This window comes from Taudactylus pleione, unplaced genomic scaffold (assembly GCF_031769625.1).
Source record: "Taudactylus pleione unplaced genomic scaffold, aTauple2 ptg000012l, whole genome shotgun sequence".
Classification (NCBI taxonomy): domain Eukaryota; kingdom Metazoa; phylum Chordata; class Amphibia; order Anura; family Myobatrachidae; genus Taudactylus; species Taudactylus pleione.
In genome coordinates, this window is record NW_028284415.1 from 19,958,167 (window position 1) to 19,980,185 (window position 22,019).

The 22,019-nt window shown below is 42.9% G+C and overlaps 1 protein-coding gene across 4 annotated transcripts in view; it reads right to left on the minus strand.

The window, feature by feature from the left end:
* Window positions 1–6,657: 6,657 nt before the first annotated feature.
* HEXD (hexosaminidase D) overlaps window positions 6,658–22,019 on the minus strand; it is a 34,755-nt gene continuing 19,393 nt past the window's right edge. For all 4 annotated transcript variants that reach the window (XM_088468917.1, XM_088468900.1, XM_088468909.1 and 1 more), the window contains exons 8-13: window positions 17,274–17,469; window positions 16,166–16,248; window positions 15,195–15,273; window positions 11,559–11,660; window positions 7,965–8,054; window positions 6,658–7,329 (exon numbers count right to left, since the gene is read on the minus strand). In XM_088468917.1, coding sequence (XP_088325043.1) covers window positions 7,161–7,329; window positions 7,965–8,054; window positions 11,559–11,660; window positions 15,195–15,273; window positions 16,166–16,248; window positions 17,274–17,469 — 719 coding nt within the window. In that variant the 3' untranslated portion in view covers window positions 6,658–7,160. The remainder of the gene's footprint in view (window positions 7,330–7,964; window positions 8,055–11,558; window positions 11,661–15,194; window positions 15,274–16,165; window positions 16,249–17,273; window positions 17,470–22,019) is intronic.

Here is a 22,019-nt window from a genome sequence, read left to right on the forward strand (position 1 = left end):
TGAGAGTCAACGGCAACTGATTCCAAATGCAAATGTCACACCTAGAATCAACTCCAGACCTTTTACCTGCTTAATTGATAATGAAATAACGAGGGAATAGCCCACACCTGTCCATGAAATAGCTTTTGAGGTGATAGTCCCATTACTTTTGGCCCCTTAAAAAGTGGGAGGCACATATAGAAACCGTTGTAATTCCTACCGTTCACCTGATTTGGATATAATTACCCTCAAATTAAATGTGAAAGTCTGCAGTTAAAGCACATCTTGTTTGTTTCATTTCAAAGCCATTGTGGTAGTGAATAGAGGCCAAAATATGAAAATTCTGACAATGTCCCAATATTTATGGATCTGGCTGTAAGTGTCACATATCAAATGAATCCGTGCAGCCTGCTGGTGTGTCCTAGTCACATCGCAACTTAGACGCAATTTCCGGCAAAAAATACACCAGACGCTAGCTGAGTCTCACGGGACCAGGCGTGCCAAGAGGGACTGTTTGACGCTACTGCAGCAAAGACGAACGAGGACACATTTGTAAATTGGAGAGATGATTTGGAACATAAAAGATAGTTTGGGATTAAACGATTATTAGGTAGTGTGTACGGTGTATATCTGCTGTTTTCGAGATTTTTTTTGGTCAGTCTGAATTGGTTCTACTCGTTAGCATTGTAGGCCAAAACATTATAGTATGTGGCCACGATAATAATGTACTCAGCATTACCTTCACATTAAATGTAACACTTTTGGTTATTACTATTTCAATTGATTTTATACCTAATGATTCTTATAACTTTCTTCATTCTTATTTCTAACACCTACCACCAGCTTTCATAGATAGATAGCTATGGGAAGCTGACAATGCAGGCAGACAGAATCCTGACCGTGAGTGTTAGGCACTAGGGGGAGGGTTAGAGTTAGGGTGTGTGTGTGTGTGCGCGCCTGGGGGTTAGGGTTAGGCTGTGTGTGTGTGCTTGGGGGTTAGGCTGTGGGTGTGTGTGCGTGCTTGGGGGTTAGGGTAGGCTGTGTAAGAGGTGGGTTAGGTATAGTGGTAGGGTTAGGGGTAGATTTAGAATTCTTACCTGCATGCATCAGGATTTCTACCGTTGGGATTACGCTACCGGGATTCTGACCGCCGGCAGTATCAGTGCCGGGATCGGGTATAGATAGAATAGACCCATAATCAATCTATCCTCCATATAGATAGTGCTGCAGACCCCTTAAGGCACCCTATAAATAAATGATAATGGTTTGATAATACTCCTTTTAAATTCATTGTGTTCAATCTTTCACTATTATTTATACATCTATCTCTATTACCTTTTCAACATTTCTCTACATATTTTTAAATCTGTTTAAATAATCATCAATCTGATTACATTCCCTATTTTATTTGTTTATTTTACCCCATTTATTTAATTTATAAAATTATTTTTTACTAACAGTCCTTTATTCATCCACCACCAACAGCCAGAACCACTATAAAACGTGTCTTTCGCACATATAGATTACGGAAACTGAAGACACGTCCCAGCAAATGGTTGAGTATATATATTTTCTGTTCAGTGACTATGTAAAGTTAGAGCTTTGTGTACTTGTTGTTAGTATCAACTTTGTTACATTTTCCATATAATATTAAAATATATTTGTTACATTTTGTTTTTCAAAATCTTTTTTCAGTCCAATCACACTGTAGACATTGTTAAACATCTAAATTGTGTGTTTCAGTATGTAATGATGCATTTAAAATATATAATACTACACTGTCTGTTACATTTTGTACAGATGCTAAAACTGCAATATTTTCTGAGGCGTAGCCATGGTACGTGGAGGTCAGAGTGCGTTTTATTCCAGGGTGTTTGCACTGATCGTGACAGCGCATCTAGCGCCAAAGCACATTTACCACTAGCTCCACCCACATTTCATCCCTGGGTATCCTCTCCTTTTTCAGTGCCCAACACATAAAGATTTGTCTACAAATAGACTGTTTATTGTATTTTATATTTGTTTACAAATAAAGTGTTTATTTCTTTTAAACTAGTTACTGTCAATACGCTGTGCAAGAGCCCTAATATAACAAGGGATCATTTCTACAGCTCTGTGGTAATACCACACTCCCAGACCTGCTCCCTGAGCACTCCTTCCTACCATTACTTTGAAGAGCACTGCTACACGAGGTAATGAGGACAGACATAGGGGTCTATGTACTAAGCCTTGGAGAGAGTTAAAGTACCAACCAATTAGCTCCTAACTAATTTTTCAAACACAGCCTGTGACGTGACAGGGGCTGATTGGTACTTTATCTGCGTCCATGTTATCGCTCTCTAAGGGTTAGTACATACACCCTATAGTACTGAGAGAACCACTGCTACACAGAGTAGTAAAGATGGGAATGTAATAGACATGATCAGGGGGCATCTGCAGTCACTGAGAAGCATGCTACACAAGGTAATGATGAGCACTAGCTACCGATAGTTACTGTGGAATGGGTATGATAGCTGGTTCAAATACCAACGCCGGAAGCCTGGACTGTGAAGATCCCGACAGGAGAGGTAAGTACTGTAACGTTTGGGATAGCAGCGTCTGCATTTTGCCGGCGGTCGTGATCCAGCTTCGGTATATCGGCGGCCAGAATCCCATTCACTGGTATTTTAACTACATCCCGTTACTGTGAGGAGCTTGGTTGCATGAGGTAGTGAGAATGAAGTAGGCACATAGTAGACTGTTTTGCTGTCGACAGCCAACTGGAGAACAATGATGTGGTTGTGATGTTATTTAAAGCATACTACTAATCGTATTGGTTTTATAACTTTTAACATGATGTTGTACTGTCATGTTTGAAATTATAATGCCGACATGGTTAAAATAACATTACAATCATGGGCCGTATTCAATTAGACACGAAAATCCGAGATTCGCGGAAGAGTATCGCCGGTTTCCACCCGCAATGTAATAGGCGAAAAAGATTTGCCTCTGAATAGCAGGTGAAAAGTACCCCAAATTTGACATTACTACTTATTTTAACCAAAAAAAATTGCTTAATGCCATTCTTCACCACTTGTGGAAAGACGCTAATAAGAAGCTATTGAAACAACTTAAGTACCCCAAATAGTTTTATTAGGGCTATTCGGGCACATCTACATTGATCCCCAATGTTAGTGCATCTTTTTGGGTTAAGGCGGATTTCCCCATTTGTGACAGCACTTTCCGCCTGTTCTGACTTCGCAGCTTGCCATTTTCGTGTGATTAGGAATTGTTAGGGTGAATAGTGGAGGCGTGCACAATAAGTTTCTGCGTCCAAAACGCGATGTTGACATTTAGACGAATCCTATACATCCCTGAGAATCTACTCCCAGGATATGACCAGTGCGCATCTTCTCCAATCACTCCAGGGGCACTTCTACTCAAGATAATATCGATACGCATGGAGTACATACACGGCCACTGAGCACCTCCTACAGTCACTGTAAGGATCACAGCTACACAAGGGAATGAGGAATGGGCATGCGATACAGACACCATCACTGAGAACCACTTTCTATAGTCACTGAGGAGTAATGCTATACAAGGTAATGAGGATGGTTATGCGATACAGACATGATCACTGAGAACCACTTTCTATAGTCACTGTGAGGAGTAATGCTATACAAGGTAATGAGGATGGGTATGCATTACAGACACGATCACTGAGAACCACTTTCTATAGTCACTGAGGAGTAATGCTATACAAGAGAATGAGGATGGGTATGCATTACAGACACGATCACTGAGAACCACTTTCTATAGTCACTGTGAGGAGTCATGCTATACAAGCGAATGAGGATGGGTATGCATTACAGACACGATCACTGAGAACCACTTTCTATAGTCACTGTGAGGAGTAATGCTGTACAAGGGAATGAGGATGGGTATGCATTACAGACACGATCACTGAGAACCACTTTCTATAGTCACTGTGAGGAGTAATGCTGTACAAGGTAATGAGGATGGGTAAGCATTACAGACACAATCACTGAGAACCACTTTCTATAGTCACTGTGAGGAGTAATGCTGTACAAGGTAATGAGGAAGGGTAAGCATTACAGACACAATCACTGAGAACCACTTTCTATAGTCACTGTGAGGAGTAATGCTATACAAGGGAATGAGGATGGGTATGCGATACAGACATGATCACAGAGCCACTTTCTATAGTCACTGTGAGGAGCAATGCTATACAAGGTAATGAGGATGGAAATGTAATACACAGGTACTGGGAGATTTATAATTCCATTTTGCACGATAGAAAAATAAAATACAGTTCTAGATTACCAACCTGTAAAATACTGTAGGAATGTTATTTCTTCTATGCAGTACAGACGTCAATATGTCGTATTAGTTGAAAGTACATGACAGGTGTTTAATTGTTCTGTTTTTATACGGTCAATAAAGTATTATAAGAGGGTGATGATTGACTCAATTTCTTATTTACAGTATAAAGGACTTTTATTTTCAGTGTATGAGGCCTGTGTATTCCAATGAATGTGTCTGTTGAAAAATGCATTTACATCATAGTTGGATTTATAGCAATTTGGATTATTTTAAATAATCTAGCGGCAGTGTCCCTGATTAACCCAAGTGAAGGCTGAAGTGTTTTTTAAAGGTTTTTAACACCTTCAAGACTCATGTTTTTTCCCCCCACCATGTGAGAATAGATTGTCCTTATCACAGCTATTGTCCCAAATTGCAGTTTGCACGATAAACACAACTGATTGACATTTTATGAATACACTGAAATGGATTTTTTATTTTTGTAACAACCCTTATGGCTATGGGTGTTAATGGTTATGGCGTCATGGTGATTTGCAGGGAAGTAACGGTAGAGTAATCTTACCTGATGGAGGCTATTAAACCTGATGTTTATGAAGGTACCAGAATAATCAATGCGCTCAAAAACCACTTTAATCCCCCTGCGGCCATGCCGAGCAACGCACTACACACCGCGGCACCGCAAGGACTCGGATCACCATCAGGGGTGAGTAGCGGGACGCCGCTCCATACCGTAGACACCTTACCACTGTTTATTCACTACAGTATATATTGACATTGATCTAACAAACTTGTGTGAACTCATACTCTTGACTAATGTCCACAGTGGCGCATTAGACTGAACTCACCACTCAAAGACAGCTACTTTTCGCATATTACCCCATATGGATCACGCTGATTGCATACCTTAAGGTGCGTATCCACTTGCCGATGTTGTAACGACAGTACAATTACAACAATTGTACTGTCGTTTCTCATCCCCTGTAGTGCCTACACTGAACGATATGTCGTTCAGTGCAGGCACCCTCCCTCATCCCCGAATGGGCGATCTGTCGTTATCGGCAGATTGACAGTCATCTTCAGGCGATGATTGATGTCGGAAACGACCAGCGGGAGTGCGCATCACTGGTCGTTTCCGACGACACACTGCCCGATGAATGAACGATTACGATGTTGTAATCGTTCAATCGCTCTGTTTAATCGGCAAGTGGATACGCGGCTTTACTTGATGTACTAAGTCCTATGTGATTTATTTTAACATCCCTGATTTGTTGGTTTCAACATGTTTACTTGCCCTTTGAGTAAAAATTGATTTACAATATCTAACTTCATAGCGTATTTTTAGACCACTGGGTTTCATACAGAGGGGTTTTTGAGTTCATTGATTATTCTGGTACCTTTTAAACTTAACTAGAAGCTAGGACACCCCTTTGTAGATGCAGCACACCCTGCACATTTCATTTATTCCCTGTGCGCAGTGATTGTTCATTTGTGTATTATTCTGATGTTTATGAAGGCTAGCCAGAAGTGTATGGTAATGATAATGTTAGCCAGGAGCATTTTTAGCATAGTTTAAGCTTCCAGCATTAAAAAAAGGTTCTCCTAATGAACATGGTCAAGATAATTGTACAATAATCCCAAAATGCACTGGTTGGAGAATAGCACGACCAGGCTTGTGGCATGCAGAAATGGTATGAAGTCTCGGTGGCTGAATATCCCGACGCCGGCAGTCTGAAGGGAGAAGATCCCGACATGGCAGGTATACAGTAATAAACACAATCTGGAATCTCTATGTCCTCCAGGATATCTAGTCTACAGTAATAAACACAATCTGCGATCTCTATGTCCTCCAGGATATCTGGTATACAGTGGTGAACACAATCTGGAATCTCTGTCCTCCAGGATATCTAGTATACAGTAATAAACACAATCTGCAATCTCTATGTCCTCCAGCACATCTGGTATACAGTGGTGAACACAACCTGGAATCTATGTCCTCCAGGATATCTGGTATACAGTGGTGAACACAATCTGGAATCTATGTCCTCCATGATATCTGGTATACAGTAATAAACACAATCTGCGATCTGTATGTTCTCCAGGATATCTAGTATACAGTAATAAACACAATCTGGAATCTCTATGTACTCCTAGATATGTGGTCTACAGAGGTCAACACAATGCTAAACCACGATAGTCTAACGGGGATGTTGTTTCTTAAACTAAAAAGAGGAGTATGCTCTACATAAGATATAAAATCAAATGTAGTGTCTTGTTATATGCTGGCTGCTTTCCCACAGATAATAACTGTTTAAAGAATGAGAAACACTATAATTTGTATTAAAGTATGTATTACGTTTACATTATCACATGAACATAACAGAAATGGTGCTGTACATTACAAATGTTTTTGGTTTACAAAAAAATCAAGGGTAAAGGTAGTGATGTAGCTGGGTACACACTGGAAAGATATATCTGCAGATGATGGTTGTCCATACACACTGAACAACCATCCCTGCCTCTGGCCGCGGGTCCCGCTGGCCGTGGGTCGCATGCCTGCCCCCTCCCCGCCGGCACCGGCAGCGAGTGCACGATGAGCATGAGCAGATATATCTGCCATCGACTGTGCTGCACAGCAGACGCAATATGTCTGTGAATGACGTTCACAGGCATATCGTCTGTACACACTTTCCGACGTGCACACGATATATTGACCGTACAATTGAACGCAGATATGTCAGCCAGTGTGTACTCAGCACAAGACTGACGTAAAAATGTGGGAATTAAAATGTAAATCAGAGAACTGGCTGCCAATGAGTCTGCTCCATGGAGGACATTAGTGCACTGAATTTTATATCCTAGATCTGGTTCTCCACAGCAATTTTAAGATCTTCCACTAGCTCCTGAAGTTGCAGATAACATGGAAGTGCGTTCTCCTCCATCCATTCTTCGGCTGTTACTGGAGGAAAGATCTTAAGCAGAGCTGTCTGGAGATCGCCCATTACTGAACTCCATTTAGAAAGGAGGCTGAGAGTGGACAAGATAGAGGTCAAAAACCAAAGAAGAATAACTATTACCCTAATTTCATTGCACCTACCATCTTCTTTATAAATTGAGAGTGAATACTGACTGACCATTCTGCTTTGCTTGCAAGATTTTCCACATTTGGGCTTGCGAGTGGGCCTAGTGATAAGCTTACAAGACCCTCCTCCGCTCAAACTAGTACAATGTTGGGGATCATTCCTCTGAAACTACAATATGAAGATGATGCAGCTGATCCTTGTAGTCACTTGTAATGGAAACCTCTGCAGAAGAGCTGCCTAGAAGTCCAAGTATCCGAGCACTGGTAAGAGTGACAGTTTGCTGAATGCAGCAATTAGGAGCTGCCAATGCAGTCAGTTTACTGTCCTCCCATAGGCCTCCAGAAGCGGTCTCCATCACAAGTGAGTACTGGTGTCTTTCACATGGCAATTACTCATCTGTGTGACTGACTGTTTAAAATACATGACACAAACAGTGCAAGTGAAACACAAGACGGTTGCATCTATCTTGTCTATTCTATTTTATCTAATCTATCTTATCTATTCTACCTTAACTATCTCATCTATTCAATCTATTCTATTTTATCTATTCTATCTAATCTATGTGACAATCATTCTTACCTGACTGCTTCTGGCTCAATCTGCTGCACCATAATGGGGTGGACAACTTTTCTCTTCCTGTGAAAGGGAGTGAACCAGCCTGTAACAAACCTACAAATAAAAACAAAAATGTAAGTAAATGTCTGTAACGCTGACAGCTGACCATCACCATTTTCCTGTAACCGGTTCCATGCACTGTCTTTGACGTTTAGGGCTGTTATGATGGGTATATAGGGGGAGGTTTATCAAAGATTGGAGAGAGATAAAGTACCAACCAATCAGCATCTGATGGTCATTTTACAGACTGCGTTAGAAAAATGACAGGTGCTGATTGTTTGGTAATTTCTCTCTCTTCACATTATCTCTTTTCAAGCTTTGATATACAGTCAGGTGCATAAATATTGGGACATTGACAGAATTCTCATATTTAGGCCTCTTTTCACCACCACAATGGCTTTGAAATGAAACAAACAAGATGTGCTTTAACTGCAGACTTTCAGATTTAATTTGAGGGTAATTACATCCAAATCAGGTGAACGGTGTAGGAATTACAATGGTTTCTATATGTGCCTCCCACTTTTTAAGGGGCCAAAAGTAATGGGACAAACTAAACAATCCTAAATCTAACTTTCACTTTTTAATACTTTGTTGCAAATCCTTTGCAGGCAATTACAGCCTGAAGTCTGGAACGCATAGACATCACCAGACGCTGGGTTTCATCCCTGGTGATGCTCTGCCAGGCCTCTACTGCAAATGTCTTCAGTTCCTGCTTGTTCTTGGGACATTTTCCCTTCAGTTTTGTCTTCATCAAGTGAAATGCATGCTCAATCAGATTCAGGTCAGGGGATTGACTTGGCCATTGCATAACATTCCACTTTTTAGCCTTAAAAAACTCTTTGGTTGCTTTTGCAGTATGCTTCGGGTCATTGTCCATCTGCACTGTGAAGCGCCGTCCAATGAGTTCTGAATCATTTGACTGAATATGAGCATATAATATTGCCAGAAACACTTCAGAATTCATTCAGCTGCTTTTGTCAGCAGTCACATCATCAATAAATACAAGGGAACCAGTTCCATTGGCAGCCATACATGCCCACGCCATGCACTACCACCACCATGCTTCACTGATGAGGTGGTATGTTTTGGATCATGAGCAGTTCCTTTCCTTCTCCATACTCTTCTCTTCCCATCACTGGTACAAGTTGATCTTTGTCTCATCTGTCCATAGGATGCTGTAATGGCTTTTTTAGATGTTGTTTGGCAAACTCTAATCTGGTCTTCCTGTTTTTGTGGCTCACCAATGGTTTACATCTTGTGGTAAACCCTCTATATTCACTCTTGTGAAGTCTTCTCTTGATTGTTGACTTTGACACATATACACCTACCTCCTGGAGAGTGTTCTTGATTTGGCCAACTGTTGTGAAGGGGTTTTCTTCACCAGGGAAATAATTCTTCTGTTATCCACCACAGTTGTTTTCCGTTGTCTTCCAGGTCTTTTGTTGTTGCTGAGCTCTCCGATGCATTCTTTCTTTTAAGAATGTTCCAAACAGTTGATTTGGCCACACCTAATGTTTCTGCTATCTCTCTGATGGGTTTGTTTTGATTTTCAGCCTAATGATGGCTTGCTTCACTGATAGTGACAGGTCTTTGGATCTCATATTGAGAGTCGACAGCAACTGATTCCAAATGCAAATGTCACACCTAGAATCAACTCCAGACCTTTTACCTGCTTAATTGATAATGAAATAACGAGGGAATAGCCCACACCTGTCCATGAAATAGCTTTTGAGTTGATAGTCACATTACTTTTGGCCCCTTAAAAAGTGGGAGGCACATATAGAAACCGTTGTAATTCCTACACCGTTCACCTGATTTGGATGTAATTACCCTCAAATTAAATCTGAAAGTCTGCAGTTAAAGCACATCTTGTTTGTTTAATTTCATTGTGGTGGTGAATAGAGGCCAAAATATGAAAATTCTGTCAATGTCCCAATATTTATGCACCCGACTGTATATCCCCTATAATATGATTCAAATACAGGGATACTTAGTGGTGCTCTCCACCAGAATGTGTCATTTGCTACTGTAGGAGTAACTGCGTTCACAAAAATATGCAATTTGCAAAGTACGAAACTTGTGTAATTTGGAAAGTCAACTGCAGGTGCCTGTGACTGTGCATATTATGTAGAATACGTCTTTTACTTATGTCATTTGTGTAAGATACATTAGTGTATCTCTTCAGTGGCTTATCCTCCTGGTTTGAGACAATTTTGCCAACCTGTGGATGCCCTGTTTAACAGATACATCAAGGTCCATGCTGATTATGATCATCATCAGCAGTTTTCACAATAGATACACTTCCTAAAAGAAGTATATCTGGCTTTTCCCCCCTCTACATAGTACGCCCTTAATATCTTGAGCTACATGAGCATTCCCCCTCTCTTCCCTGTTCCGCCTCTCTCTCTGTACACAAGTGCAATGGGGGGATACGTCTGTCTGCATACAGAATGAAACTTACTGTACACATTTCTAATACGCATGCTTACATGAGCCCATTTATGTCCTGCTGGAAATCTATCTGCAGTATTTGAATCTCTGATGGTCATGTACTCTTGAATATCTGTAAGCTGAGCTGGATACTATTACATTAATCACTATGTCTTATATCTGGTCTACACAATGTGACAGCTCTGAATCCTTCTGTTGCCTTGTTTGTCCCTTTCATGTCTTATGCTGAATTTATTCTATAAGCTATATGATTTGATCTATAACTGCATTCATACATGTATTATTCAGCTCTGTACCCATGCATGCTCATGTTATTATGTTTACTGTTTTCAGGTATGTCATATCTGTACGAGTACATCAGGCACTACGCAATATGTGGTGCAATACAAAGAACTGATGATGATCCATGAAGCTTTATGTTTTCCTATGTAGCTGGTTTGAGCAGCTACCGTCAGAGACTTGAGCTGTGCTGCTGGTCGACACTCCCGTTGGTGAATGAATGACATATGGTAATGAGGAAGCCATTAACTCTGCACAAAGTAAGTGGCTTTCACATTTCTAGCTGTCAGTCATTTGCATATGTCACAAACATGGCACTCCATCCTTCAGCGGAAGTCCCAGGTTATTGTAGATCCATCACAGGAGATTGAGTAGAAGTAAATACTATAGGTCTGATTCAGAGATGGACACAATGCTAATGTTTTCGCAATTGAGCGATCATCGATGGTCTGCAAATGCATCTGAGTCGCAGTGCGCATGCGTCAAGTTTAATTACTGAGTGACTGACAGGCGGATACCGTCTGTGGGAGGCAACGGGGGTGGGTGCGGCTGCGGCAGAATTAGTGTACATCTCTGCAACAGGCCCTATATTCAAGTGATTTTAGGTTAAACTATAACTTGCAAAGATCTGGGTGAGAGCTCTGACCATGAAAGAGATTAGCATTACATCATTAACATGTGGGTGCTCTTATTGGCAGGACGCTCTCATGGTTGGAGAAACTTTCTTTTTTCCTCAATACGTCCCTAATCAATTAACAGACCACTGCCCTATTAGGCTTCATAGAAACTAAAATAATAACCGTCATTACTTCAGATGTTTGCACTTACCGGTTCTCCTCCAGGAAATCTTTTGTAGGTGTCTTCAGGAAAAATGTGACCTGAGTTATCAGTGTCAGCACATCACTGCCCGGGAAACTGCCCGAGATCTCACTGTCAGCATAACAGCACATTCAGAATTAATGGTAAAAGCTGTATCACACATCACAGCAATGAGGCATGTAAACCTTCTTTATGGCTTGCTCACCCAAAGTGGTTGCCATAAAGAAAACAATTTTGAGACTTTAGAGTTATATATAGATCTACAACAAAATGGCTTCCTTAATACTTATGCTATAACACTAACTGTTATCCAATAGTGCTTTGTGCTGGAGTAAGCCAGGCAAAAGTGAGAATTATTTACTAGCAATACTGAACGGTGCAAATCTGATCTACAATGCAAAGAAAGACGACGAGGGGGGGGGGGGGGTACACGTGCGCTCCTATGTGTGAATGTGTGCTGGGAGGGGAAAAAAAACAAACTATGAGTGAGTGGGTGGTGGTGGTGGGGGGGAGTGAAATGTGGGGGGGTATGTAGTAACAAGGGATGGCGTGTATTGGTGTGTGCCTTCAGTGTAGGTGGTGTTGGTGTGTAATGAAGAGCCAGACACTTGAGATTGAATCCAACCTGTTTATTGGTGAGACACAGTGCTCCCCAGGTGGTTCCATGAGTGGGGTTGGGGTTGAGTGGCGGGTTAAGTAGTTTCCTGGTCAGGGAGTCGGTGGGCCCTTTTAGGGGGCTCCTTGCCGTGCGGCCCTTACTTCTGCACGTCCCCTTTGCTGGACCTATGGTCTCAGTCTTAGAGGACCAGGATAATGATGATGACAATGAAAAGTCCCGTATAGTGACAGTAGCAGCGTCCCGCACTGATATTGTAGTTACCTACCGGTAGGTTGCAGTCTCTGGTTCGTGCACAGTTGTCGTGTACTCCGGTATTGGTCCGGTGGTTGCTGGCACCCTGCGAGCCCGCAGGGTGTACCGGACGGGCGCCCGTCACTGCTCCGAGATGGGGGATGATGTGGTGGTCCGCGTGGATAACTCTGTACCACCTTGCCGTGGGGTTGATGATGGGCTACAAGGTGGGGTAATGCAGTAGTCTGTGTGGGGGTGTGTTGCCTCCAACGCGTTTCGGCCTTAAGCCTTCAACTCCTTGAAGACTACTGCATTACCCCACCTTGTAGCCCATCATCAACCCCACGGCAAGGTGGTACAGAGTTATACACGCGGACCACCGCATCATCCCCCATCTCGGAGCAGTGACGGGCGCCCGTCTGGTACACCCTGCGGGCTTGCAGGGTGCCAGCAACCACCGGACCAATACCGGAGTACACGACAACTGTGCACGAACTAGAGACTGCAACCTACCGGTAGGTAACTACAATATCAGTGCGGGACACCGCTACTGTCACTATACGGGACTTTTCATTGTCATCATCATTATCCTGGTCCTCTAAGACTGAGACCATGGGTCCAGCAAAGGGGACGTGCAGAAGTAAGGGCCGCATGGCAAGGAGCCCCTAAAAGGGCCCACCGACTCCCTGACCAGGAAACTACTTAACCCGCCCTCAACCCCAACCCCACTCACGGAACCACCTGGGGAGCACTGTGTCTCACCAATAAACAGGTTGGATTCAATCTCAAGTGTCTGGCTCTTCATTACACACCAGCACCACCTACACTGAAGGCACACACCAATACACGCCATCCCATGTTACTACATACCCCCCCACATTTCGCTTCCCCCCCCGTTCCTTCCCCAGACTCATAGTTTTTTTTTCCCCCCTCCCAGCACACATTCACACATAGGAGCGCACGTGTACCCCCCCCCTCGTCCAGCTTGTAACAAACAGGATCTGGTACTCATGTTCCACGTGCAGCACCACCATATCCCACTTTCTGCCCCAGCCCACCCGCCTAACCCCCTTTTCAACCCCCCCCCCCCCGCTCCACCTTCCCCCTCCCCCACACATCCCAATAAACATACCCACTAAGACCTGGAGCGCGGACCACTCTGTTCATTATACAATGCAAAGAAACAATAAATAAATTAGATTTATTCCATCTAGTCTACACTACACAGTTAAATACTAATTGCTGGTTTTGGTTTTATTGCAGATTAGCAACTGTGAGCAAAGTTACAATATAAAACTCAGTGTTAGTCAAGTATGGTCATAGTTCTGCACAACTGTTAGAACTATGTGCTGCAAGAATATTATTTCAAGAACATTACAATACTGAGGTTGTCGGGGAAGATGGGAGCCACCAAAAAGAGAACAGCATCTGGACCACCAACCTCTACTTATGTCACTTTGTTGTAGAACCCACCACCGGGATCCATCAATCAATAATAATCTCATTATGCAGTTGTTTTATTTTTGTTGTAAACAAATGATTACATTATAATACATTCTGGTTTAGTACCACTCAGTGCTAATTCATTTATCTGGGTCGATCTTGCTTTATTGTGTTTGATAAGGTGAATGTTCCTTGGATACATTCAGTGACCAGAAATGCTTAGGTGATACTAAGGCTAAGCTACCAACATTGCATTTAGGTGAAATGCAATAAAACGCAGCAACACGGCGGACACTTTCTCCCACTGGGCCGGATTCAATCAGCTGCAGAAAGCTTCTCAGAAGTTAGATTCTCCTCTCAGTCAATGAAAATGCGAGCAGAATCGTCTGACTGTAAATGGCTGGAAAGTGTGCAATGAAAGCTAATTGAATTTGGCCCATTGTCTAACCTGCACCAGGTAGAAAAAAAGCTAATTGCTGATGTATATGCATACAGTGCAAATTACTGAGCTCTAGAGATGTATTGACATCCCGCCGGTCATGATGCCGGCTCCAGAATCTCGACCGCTGACATCCCGACGGTGAGTATTAGGGTTAGGGCACTGGGTTGCGGGAGGGGGGGGGGGGAGAGGCTGGGGCAGTTAGGGGCTTGGGTTATGCTGTGGGAAAGTTGTGTATTCTGTCTAGATTCTGACTATTGGGATGCCACTGTCCGTATTCTGACCGCTGGGAAACCTTACCCCACTTAAATTCTACTGGGTATCGGAGTCACTAACAGGCAGACCCATAACTAGACTTTTTGGTGTCCTGTACTAGATGGAGCATTGGCGCGCCCCCCCCATTTTTTAAATAGGGACATAAGATAGCGCATAAGGGCCATGGCCTCATGGGGAAGGACCAGAGTAAAGATAGGGGAGGCCAGGAGATGTTAGGGATAAAAGTAGAAGAAGCTACAAGTGAGAATGATAATAAACAAGAAAAATGACAGGCCCAAACAGCGCCCCATGCCCTGCGGTTCCCTGTGCCGTGGCACAGGTTGCACCACCCTAGTTACGGCCCTGCTAACAGATGCCAACTTATGGCAAATAAAATCATAATCATCATTAATAAAAAAGTATGTGTCTTTGAATCTTTGAACTAAATATATGGAGAAGAGCAGACCCTACTATTAGACGCTGATGCTGGGGTCCCTTGTACGAGTGCACAGTAGTAATCTCACGATATAAACTTTGCATGTACAACTAGGATCTCTAAATCTGGAAAGTTGTTACTTGTGTTTATACATTGTGGTTATTTGACAACACAATGCTGTTTAACTTATCACATAAAATGCATTTACCACGTTATGCTCACCTTGAGTAGTTTTCAGTGTCCAAGTGGGACATTCCCAAGATGTCTCTGACAGAAGCAGCTATCTGTTCAGAGAAAAAGCCTGTAAAGAAAGAAAGTACAATTGTGGTCCTACTGACGATATATACTACCTTATGATAGAGCTATATTAGTAAGGGAACATAGATGTTATGCCACATGTCAGGTCATGCTATGGAAAATACAGCAAATAGATAAATACTATTCTTGAGCAAGTCTGTCCCTCTCAAAAACGCAATGGCAAGCAGAGCCGTTCCCTCCGTGGGTCGATGAGAGAATCTTATCTCTTCATGATGAAGAAGTGAGATTCCCACCAAAACTCCAGGCCTCCCGGTCTTCTCCTGATCCCGTCCCATCCCTGTCACAGTTCCTATACACCTGCAATATATCCTACTATAACTGTACCAGCAGAGTAAGCACAGCAGAGGAAGGCTTTTTTCTCCTTACTGGGATCTATGCTCACCCTGCCAGGCACACCTCTAGTGATGCAGTGGTTACAGCAGAAACAAGGTGGCCTAAAAGGGTGGAAATGTCACTATTGACAACTACAAACCAAGACCTGCCATCTGATCAGAAACTTGAATTAATCCTGGCTGCAAATGCTGACATCTGTTCATTCACTAAGCTACTGGATCTGTGGGGTGTCTAGAAAGAGGCAATAATTGAAGTACGAGACTGAATGACCACATCTCAAAGTAATAATGTCATCATGAACTTCCATGACCTCAAACATGTGTCACTTGTGGTCATTTTCATGTGCCACTGAAGGCTTTTAGGTTCTGGCAAAATTTGATCTGAGGATGATCTATTACGGATTACATGAACTGCTATAAACCACAGGAATGTGATATACAGTAGTGTGACAATCTACTTAATATGTACACAAGGACTGGAATGAGAATATGGGGCAATGCATCAGAAAGGGATAAAGGTGTTCTCTTTATGAAGGATCATACCATTCTTCAAAGTCTGCAGACACACCGCCAGCGAAGGTATTCCCACTGGCAACAGTTCACAGAGAACGGAGAAGTGGTCATACCTAAAATACACAGGGGAAATGATTCATTGGTTCTCCTACACAAATGAAAATGACTATGTGGCTGGTGCCTATTAGCAGTACAAAGTAAAACTGTAGTAATTGCCATTTGCCGCTCCTGGCAGGTGTTAAACTGCAGGTGCCTTTCAATGTTCCTGGCACCTGTATTTCACTGCGCCTTGTTGTGTAGAAGCATGGTGCAGCGTGGCGCACTTTACACGATGATCAGCCGGCCCTAAACTGTTCTCCAAGCTACATACAGAGGTGTGCTATTACCTGGAAATGAACCTATGTGCTGTGTGGAAGCTGACACAGCAATGTACATAGAGCCTGGCAATACATAGCTTGCTGTTAACTGTTAGAGAAGACAGTCTTATTTAGGAAAATAATTGTTGCTCAAGGAAAGGGCTTGTACAGTGCATGAACAAAATGTGAACACTGCCTGGCTCACTGCTTTATATATACCAAACACAGGATCACAGTGAGACCTGTTCACAACAGATTAATCCTAGTTATCTAGTTTAATGTTTTTCTATTTTATTTATTTATTTATTATTTATTGATAGTTGCAATGTGGTATTATTATTTTTTCTTTTTATTATTTTTCTATTTTAAATCAATGATCCAAAAAAAAAAAATCCCCTCGTTCCTCATTCATCTTCTAGGACAAAGGCTGCACTGCTGTGTGCCCTGTATGCTAAACAGGAAGTGCGCGGAACTATATTCCCTCTGCCAACCAATAGAAGCACTAGGAGAGCTGAAGCAGGCTGGACAGGAAGGAGACTGGTGCTAGGTACACTAATTAACGTTTCACATATCAATCATTGTCCTGGGTAAAACATGTTTTATTATTAAATCACTTATTAAAAAGTATTTTTCTATAAATAAATCCATAAATAACGGCCTGTGCCCCCTCGCTCCTGTTGATACTCGTACATTACATTAATGGTATAACATAACAAAATACATTTTCAAAAAGATACTTGTGGCCTAAAGTGAGAGATAAGAACAGTCATTGTTAGATGTACCTCTGCCAGCCTGTAATCGCTAGTCCTTGCAGGATACCGTGGGGTATTCTCCTGACCACCTGCTGCCAACGTCGCTGGTTTTCTAGATGATGTCCAATGTGGGTCAGCTGCTGGGAGGTGCCAGTAGCACCTTTAAAAGCACTTGCAAGCCAGATCTTATGGAAGCCACACTGCCAGTATTTCTCAATTAAGGCAACTGCAGGGATGCAAAAAAATCATTCAGCCACAAGGGGGCAATAATAAAATGTTTACAGAAAAGACATAAAACCACACAGGAACTGCAAAACATTTATGTGTTGGACGCTGGATAAAGAGCCATGTTGCACCAATTGGGAATCCAAAAAGGGTATTTGTTGCTCCACATTTATAACAGGGACAATTTGCACACTGTATTAAAAACAAACAAGAATACCCCACAAAGTTTAAGGGTCTGATTCTGAGTTGTATGGAACTCTCTTCACAGACACAAGAGGCGAGTTCTGGCATACAACGCATGGGCAGAAGCAAATTTACGTATTTGTGTTTATGTACTTCCTATTCTAAGTCGGATGCAACTTGGCCGGGTCGGTCTTACATGAAATAGGGCGTTTCAGGGTGTGATCTGTGCGGTGGCAAAGTCTTCACACAAACAACCCTGATTTGTGGAGTGTCGTCTGTGTATACAGGGAAGCTGTGTGTATACAGGGAAGCTGTGTATACAGGGAAGGGAAGATGTGTGTGTACAGGGAAGCTGTGTGTACAGGGAAGGGAAGCTGTGTGTATACTGGGAAGCTGTGTATACAGGGAAGCTGTGTGTATACTGGGAAGCTGAGTGTATACAGGGAATGGAAGCTGTGTGTATACAGGGAAGCTGTGTGTACAGGGAAGGGAAGCTGTGTGTATACAGGGATGCTGTGTGTACAGGGAAGCTGTGTGTATACAGGGATGCTGTGTGTACAGGGAAGCTGTGTGTATACAGGGATGCTGTGTGTACAGGGAAGCTGTGTGTATACAGGGATGCTGTGTGTACAGGGAAGGGAAGCGGTGTGTACAGGGAAGGGAAGCTGTGTGTATACTGGGAAGCTGAGTGTATACAGGGAAGGGAAGCTGTGTGTATACAGGGAAGCTGTGTGTACAGGGAAGGGAAGCTGTGTGTGTACAGGGAAGCTGTGTGTACAGGGAAGGGAAGCTGTGTGTGTACAGGGAAGGGAAGCTGTGTGTGTACAGGGAAGTTGTGTGTATACAGGGATGCTGTGTGTACAGGGAAGCTGTGTGTATACAGGGATGCTGTGTGTACAGGGAAGGGAAGCGGTGTGTACAGGGAAGGGAAGCTGTGTGTATACTGGGAAGCTGAGTGTATACAGGGAAGGGAAGCTGTGTGTATACAGGGAAGCTGTGTGTACAGGGAAGGGAAGCTGTGTGTATACAGGGAAGCTGTGTGTAAAGGGAAGGGAAGCTGTGTGTGTACAGGGAAGCTGTGTGTACAGGGAAGGGAAGCTGTGTGTACAGGGAAGGGAAGCTGTGTGTAAAGGGAAGGGAAGCTGTGTGTATACAGGGAAGCTGTGTGTGTACAGGGAAGCTGTGTGTACAGGGAAGGGAAGCTGTGTGTACAGGGAAGGGAAGCTGTGTGTAAAGGGAAGGGAAGCTGTGTGTGTACAGGGAAGCTGTGTGTACAGGGAAGGGAAGCTGTGTGTAAAGGGAAGGGAAGCTGTGTGTGTACAGGGAAGCTGTGTGTACAGGGAAGGGAAGCTGTGTGTACAGGGAAGGGAAGCCTGTTTGACGGATGTCTTGCACCTAGAATGGATCTGGTGAAAGTGCAGATAATAATGATGAAGGTTATGGCGGCAGTCATAAATTCAATGGGCAGCGCTGGTTCCCGTTTGCACACACACGATCCCCCACATTAGACGGATACTTGCCTTAGCATAAGCTAGTAAAACAGGCTCCGAGGCTGCCCAACTACAGCTACTTTGCTTGCACCTCAGAAACAGCCACAAAGACTATTTGTACAAATATTAAGATATGTGTGTTATCCACACCAAGCTGTCCACGTAAACTTGTTGGTTTGAAAATAATGTTCAATCACCTAGTATACACATTATCAACAAGTAAGTAGATAGAGCAATGGCGATATACAGTTCCTTGCAAAAGTATTCACCCCCATTTGCATTTTTGTTGCCTCACAACCTGGAATTAAAATGGATTGCTTGAAGGTGTGCATCATTTCATTCACAGAACAGGCCTACAACTGTGAAGTTGTGTTTTTTTATATTGTGAATCAAACAACATTTAGGAAAACATAACAGAAAACTTCAGCGTGCATAACTATTCACCCTCCCTAAAGTCAGTACGCTGTCGAGCCACCTTTTGCAGCAATTACAGCTGCAAGTCGCTTGCCACATCTTGCCCCTGGGATTTTTGCCTATTCCTCAAGGCAAAGCTGCTCCAGCTCCTTCATGTTGGATGGTTTCCACTTGTGAACAGCAATCTTCAAGTCTGACCACAGATTCTCAATTGGATTGAGATCTGGGCTTTGACTAGGCCATTCCAACACATTTAAATGTTTCCCCTTAAACCACTCGATTGTTGCTTTAGCAGTATGCTTCGGGTCATAGGACCTCATTCAGAGTCGGTCGAAGCGGCCGCACGGTCGTACGGGAAAAGGGGCCGGATATGCAAATGATTCCCTCGCAAGTTGCGTCCCTAAGTTCAGATCGGTAGCTGGCCGACCAAGGGGAGGAAGCGGCCGGAATTCCAATAAATACGCCCCCTTCTCGTACGCATTGCACGTCATCTCCGGGCTTATAAGGATTAATCGAGACCATCGGAACTGGTCGTAGAGCTTAAGGTTGACCATACCCTCTCTTAAGCTCTACGATCATGTCAGTGTAAAAACCTCCCATGTCACATGTGCCATGACGCTACTTTGTTAATTATGCACTCCCATAAACCGTATGCACTCCCATAAAACGCTGTTCGCATAGTTAGGCACGCCTGCGTTCGGATCTCCACTCCCCCGTTTTCAAGCACCTTCCCCTGTTACCACCCACAAACGCCTCAATCTGTCACTCAAACTACCGACCTGGCTGTGTTCAAGGAGAGAGAAATTTCTGATCGTAGCGACTAGTTTGCGCACGTGCATTGCGAACTTTACGCATGCGCAGTATAGCGAACATCGGTGGCGTACGACCGTGCGGCCGCTTCGACCAACCCTGAATGAGGTCCATTTTCCTGCTGGAAGGTGAACCTCCGTCCCCGTCTCAAATCACAGGCAGACTGAAACAGGTTTTGCGCAAGAATATCCCTGTATTTAGCACCATCCATCTTTCCCTCAACTCGAATAAGTTTCCCAGTCCCTGCTGCTGAAACACATCCCCACAGCATGATGCTGCCACCACCATGTTTCACTGTGGGGAAGGTGTTCTTGGGGTGATGGGATGTGTTGGGTTTGTGCCAGACATAGCGTTTTTCTTGGTGGCCGAAAAGTTCAATTTTAGTCTCATCTGACCAGAGCACCTTCCTCCATACATTTGGGGAGTTGCCCACATGCCTTTTGGCAAACTCAAATCATGTCTTCTTATTTTTATCACTAATTAATGGCTTTTTTCTGGCCACTCTTCCATAAATCCCAGCTCTATGGAGTGTACGGCTTATTGTGGTCACATACACAGATACACCAGTCTCTGCTGTGGAACTCTGCAGCTCCTTCAGGGTTACCTTTGGTCTCTGTGCTGCCTCTCTGATTAATGCCCTCCTTGCCCGGTCTGTGAGTTTTGGTGGGCGGACCTCTCTTGGCAGGTTTGTTGTGGTACCATGTTCTTTCCATTTGATGATGATGGATTTGATGGTGCTTCGGGGGATCATCAAAAAATTGGATCTTTTTTTATAACCCATCCCAGAATTGTACTTCTCAACAACTTTGTCCCAGACTTGTTTGGAGAGCTCCTTGGTCTTCATGGTGTGATGCCTCTTGCTTAGAGGTGTTGCAGCCTCTGGGGCCTTTCAGAAAAGGTGTGTTTATACTGACAGATCATGTGATACTTAGATTTCACACAGGTGAACTTCATTTCACTAATTACGTGACTTCTGAAGGTAATTGGTTGCACCAGAACTTTTGAGGGGCTTCATAGCAAAGGGGGTGATGCACATGCCAATTTTCAGAATTTTATTTATAAAGATTCTTTTTTAGATATATTTTTCTCATTTCACTTCACCAAATTAGACTATTTTGTGCAGATCCATCACATAAAATTCAGATAAAAAGGAAAAAATATTACAGGTTGTAATGTAACAAAAAGGTAAAAAGCCAAGGGGGGGTTAATATTTTTGCAAGGCACTGTATATGACCACATGCAGATTCGTATCTAATGCTATAGCTAGCTGTATCTTTCTGTATGTAAACAACTTTGTATTCTTTCATTTAGTATCACAACAGTTTTAAAACTCTCTTTGGAAATTTTATACTTTTTTATGGTTATTGTATGATCATCTTATTCCTATTATTATATGCCCAATTTGCCATATTATACACTGCTGATGAATATACTGTATATGTCACTGAGGTTTCAGAATACAACTCACTGAGATGTGACTATTACTGCATATGAAAATCATCAATTAGAATGTAACACTAGAACACAAGTACAGTCAGGTCCATAAATATTGGTACATTGACAGAATTTTCCTATTTTGGCCTCTATTCACCACCACAATGGCTTTGAAATGAAACAAACAAGATGTGATTTAACTGCAGACTTTCAGATTTAA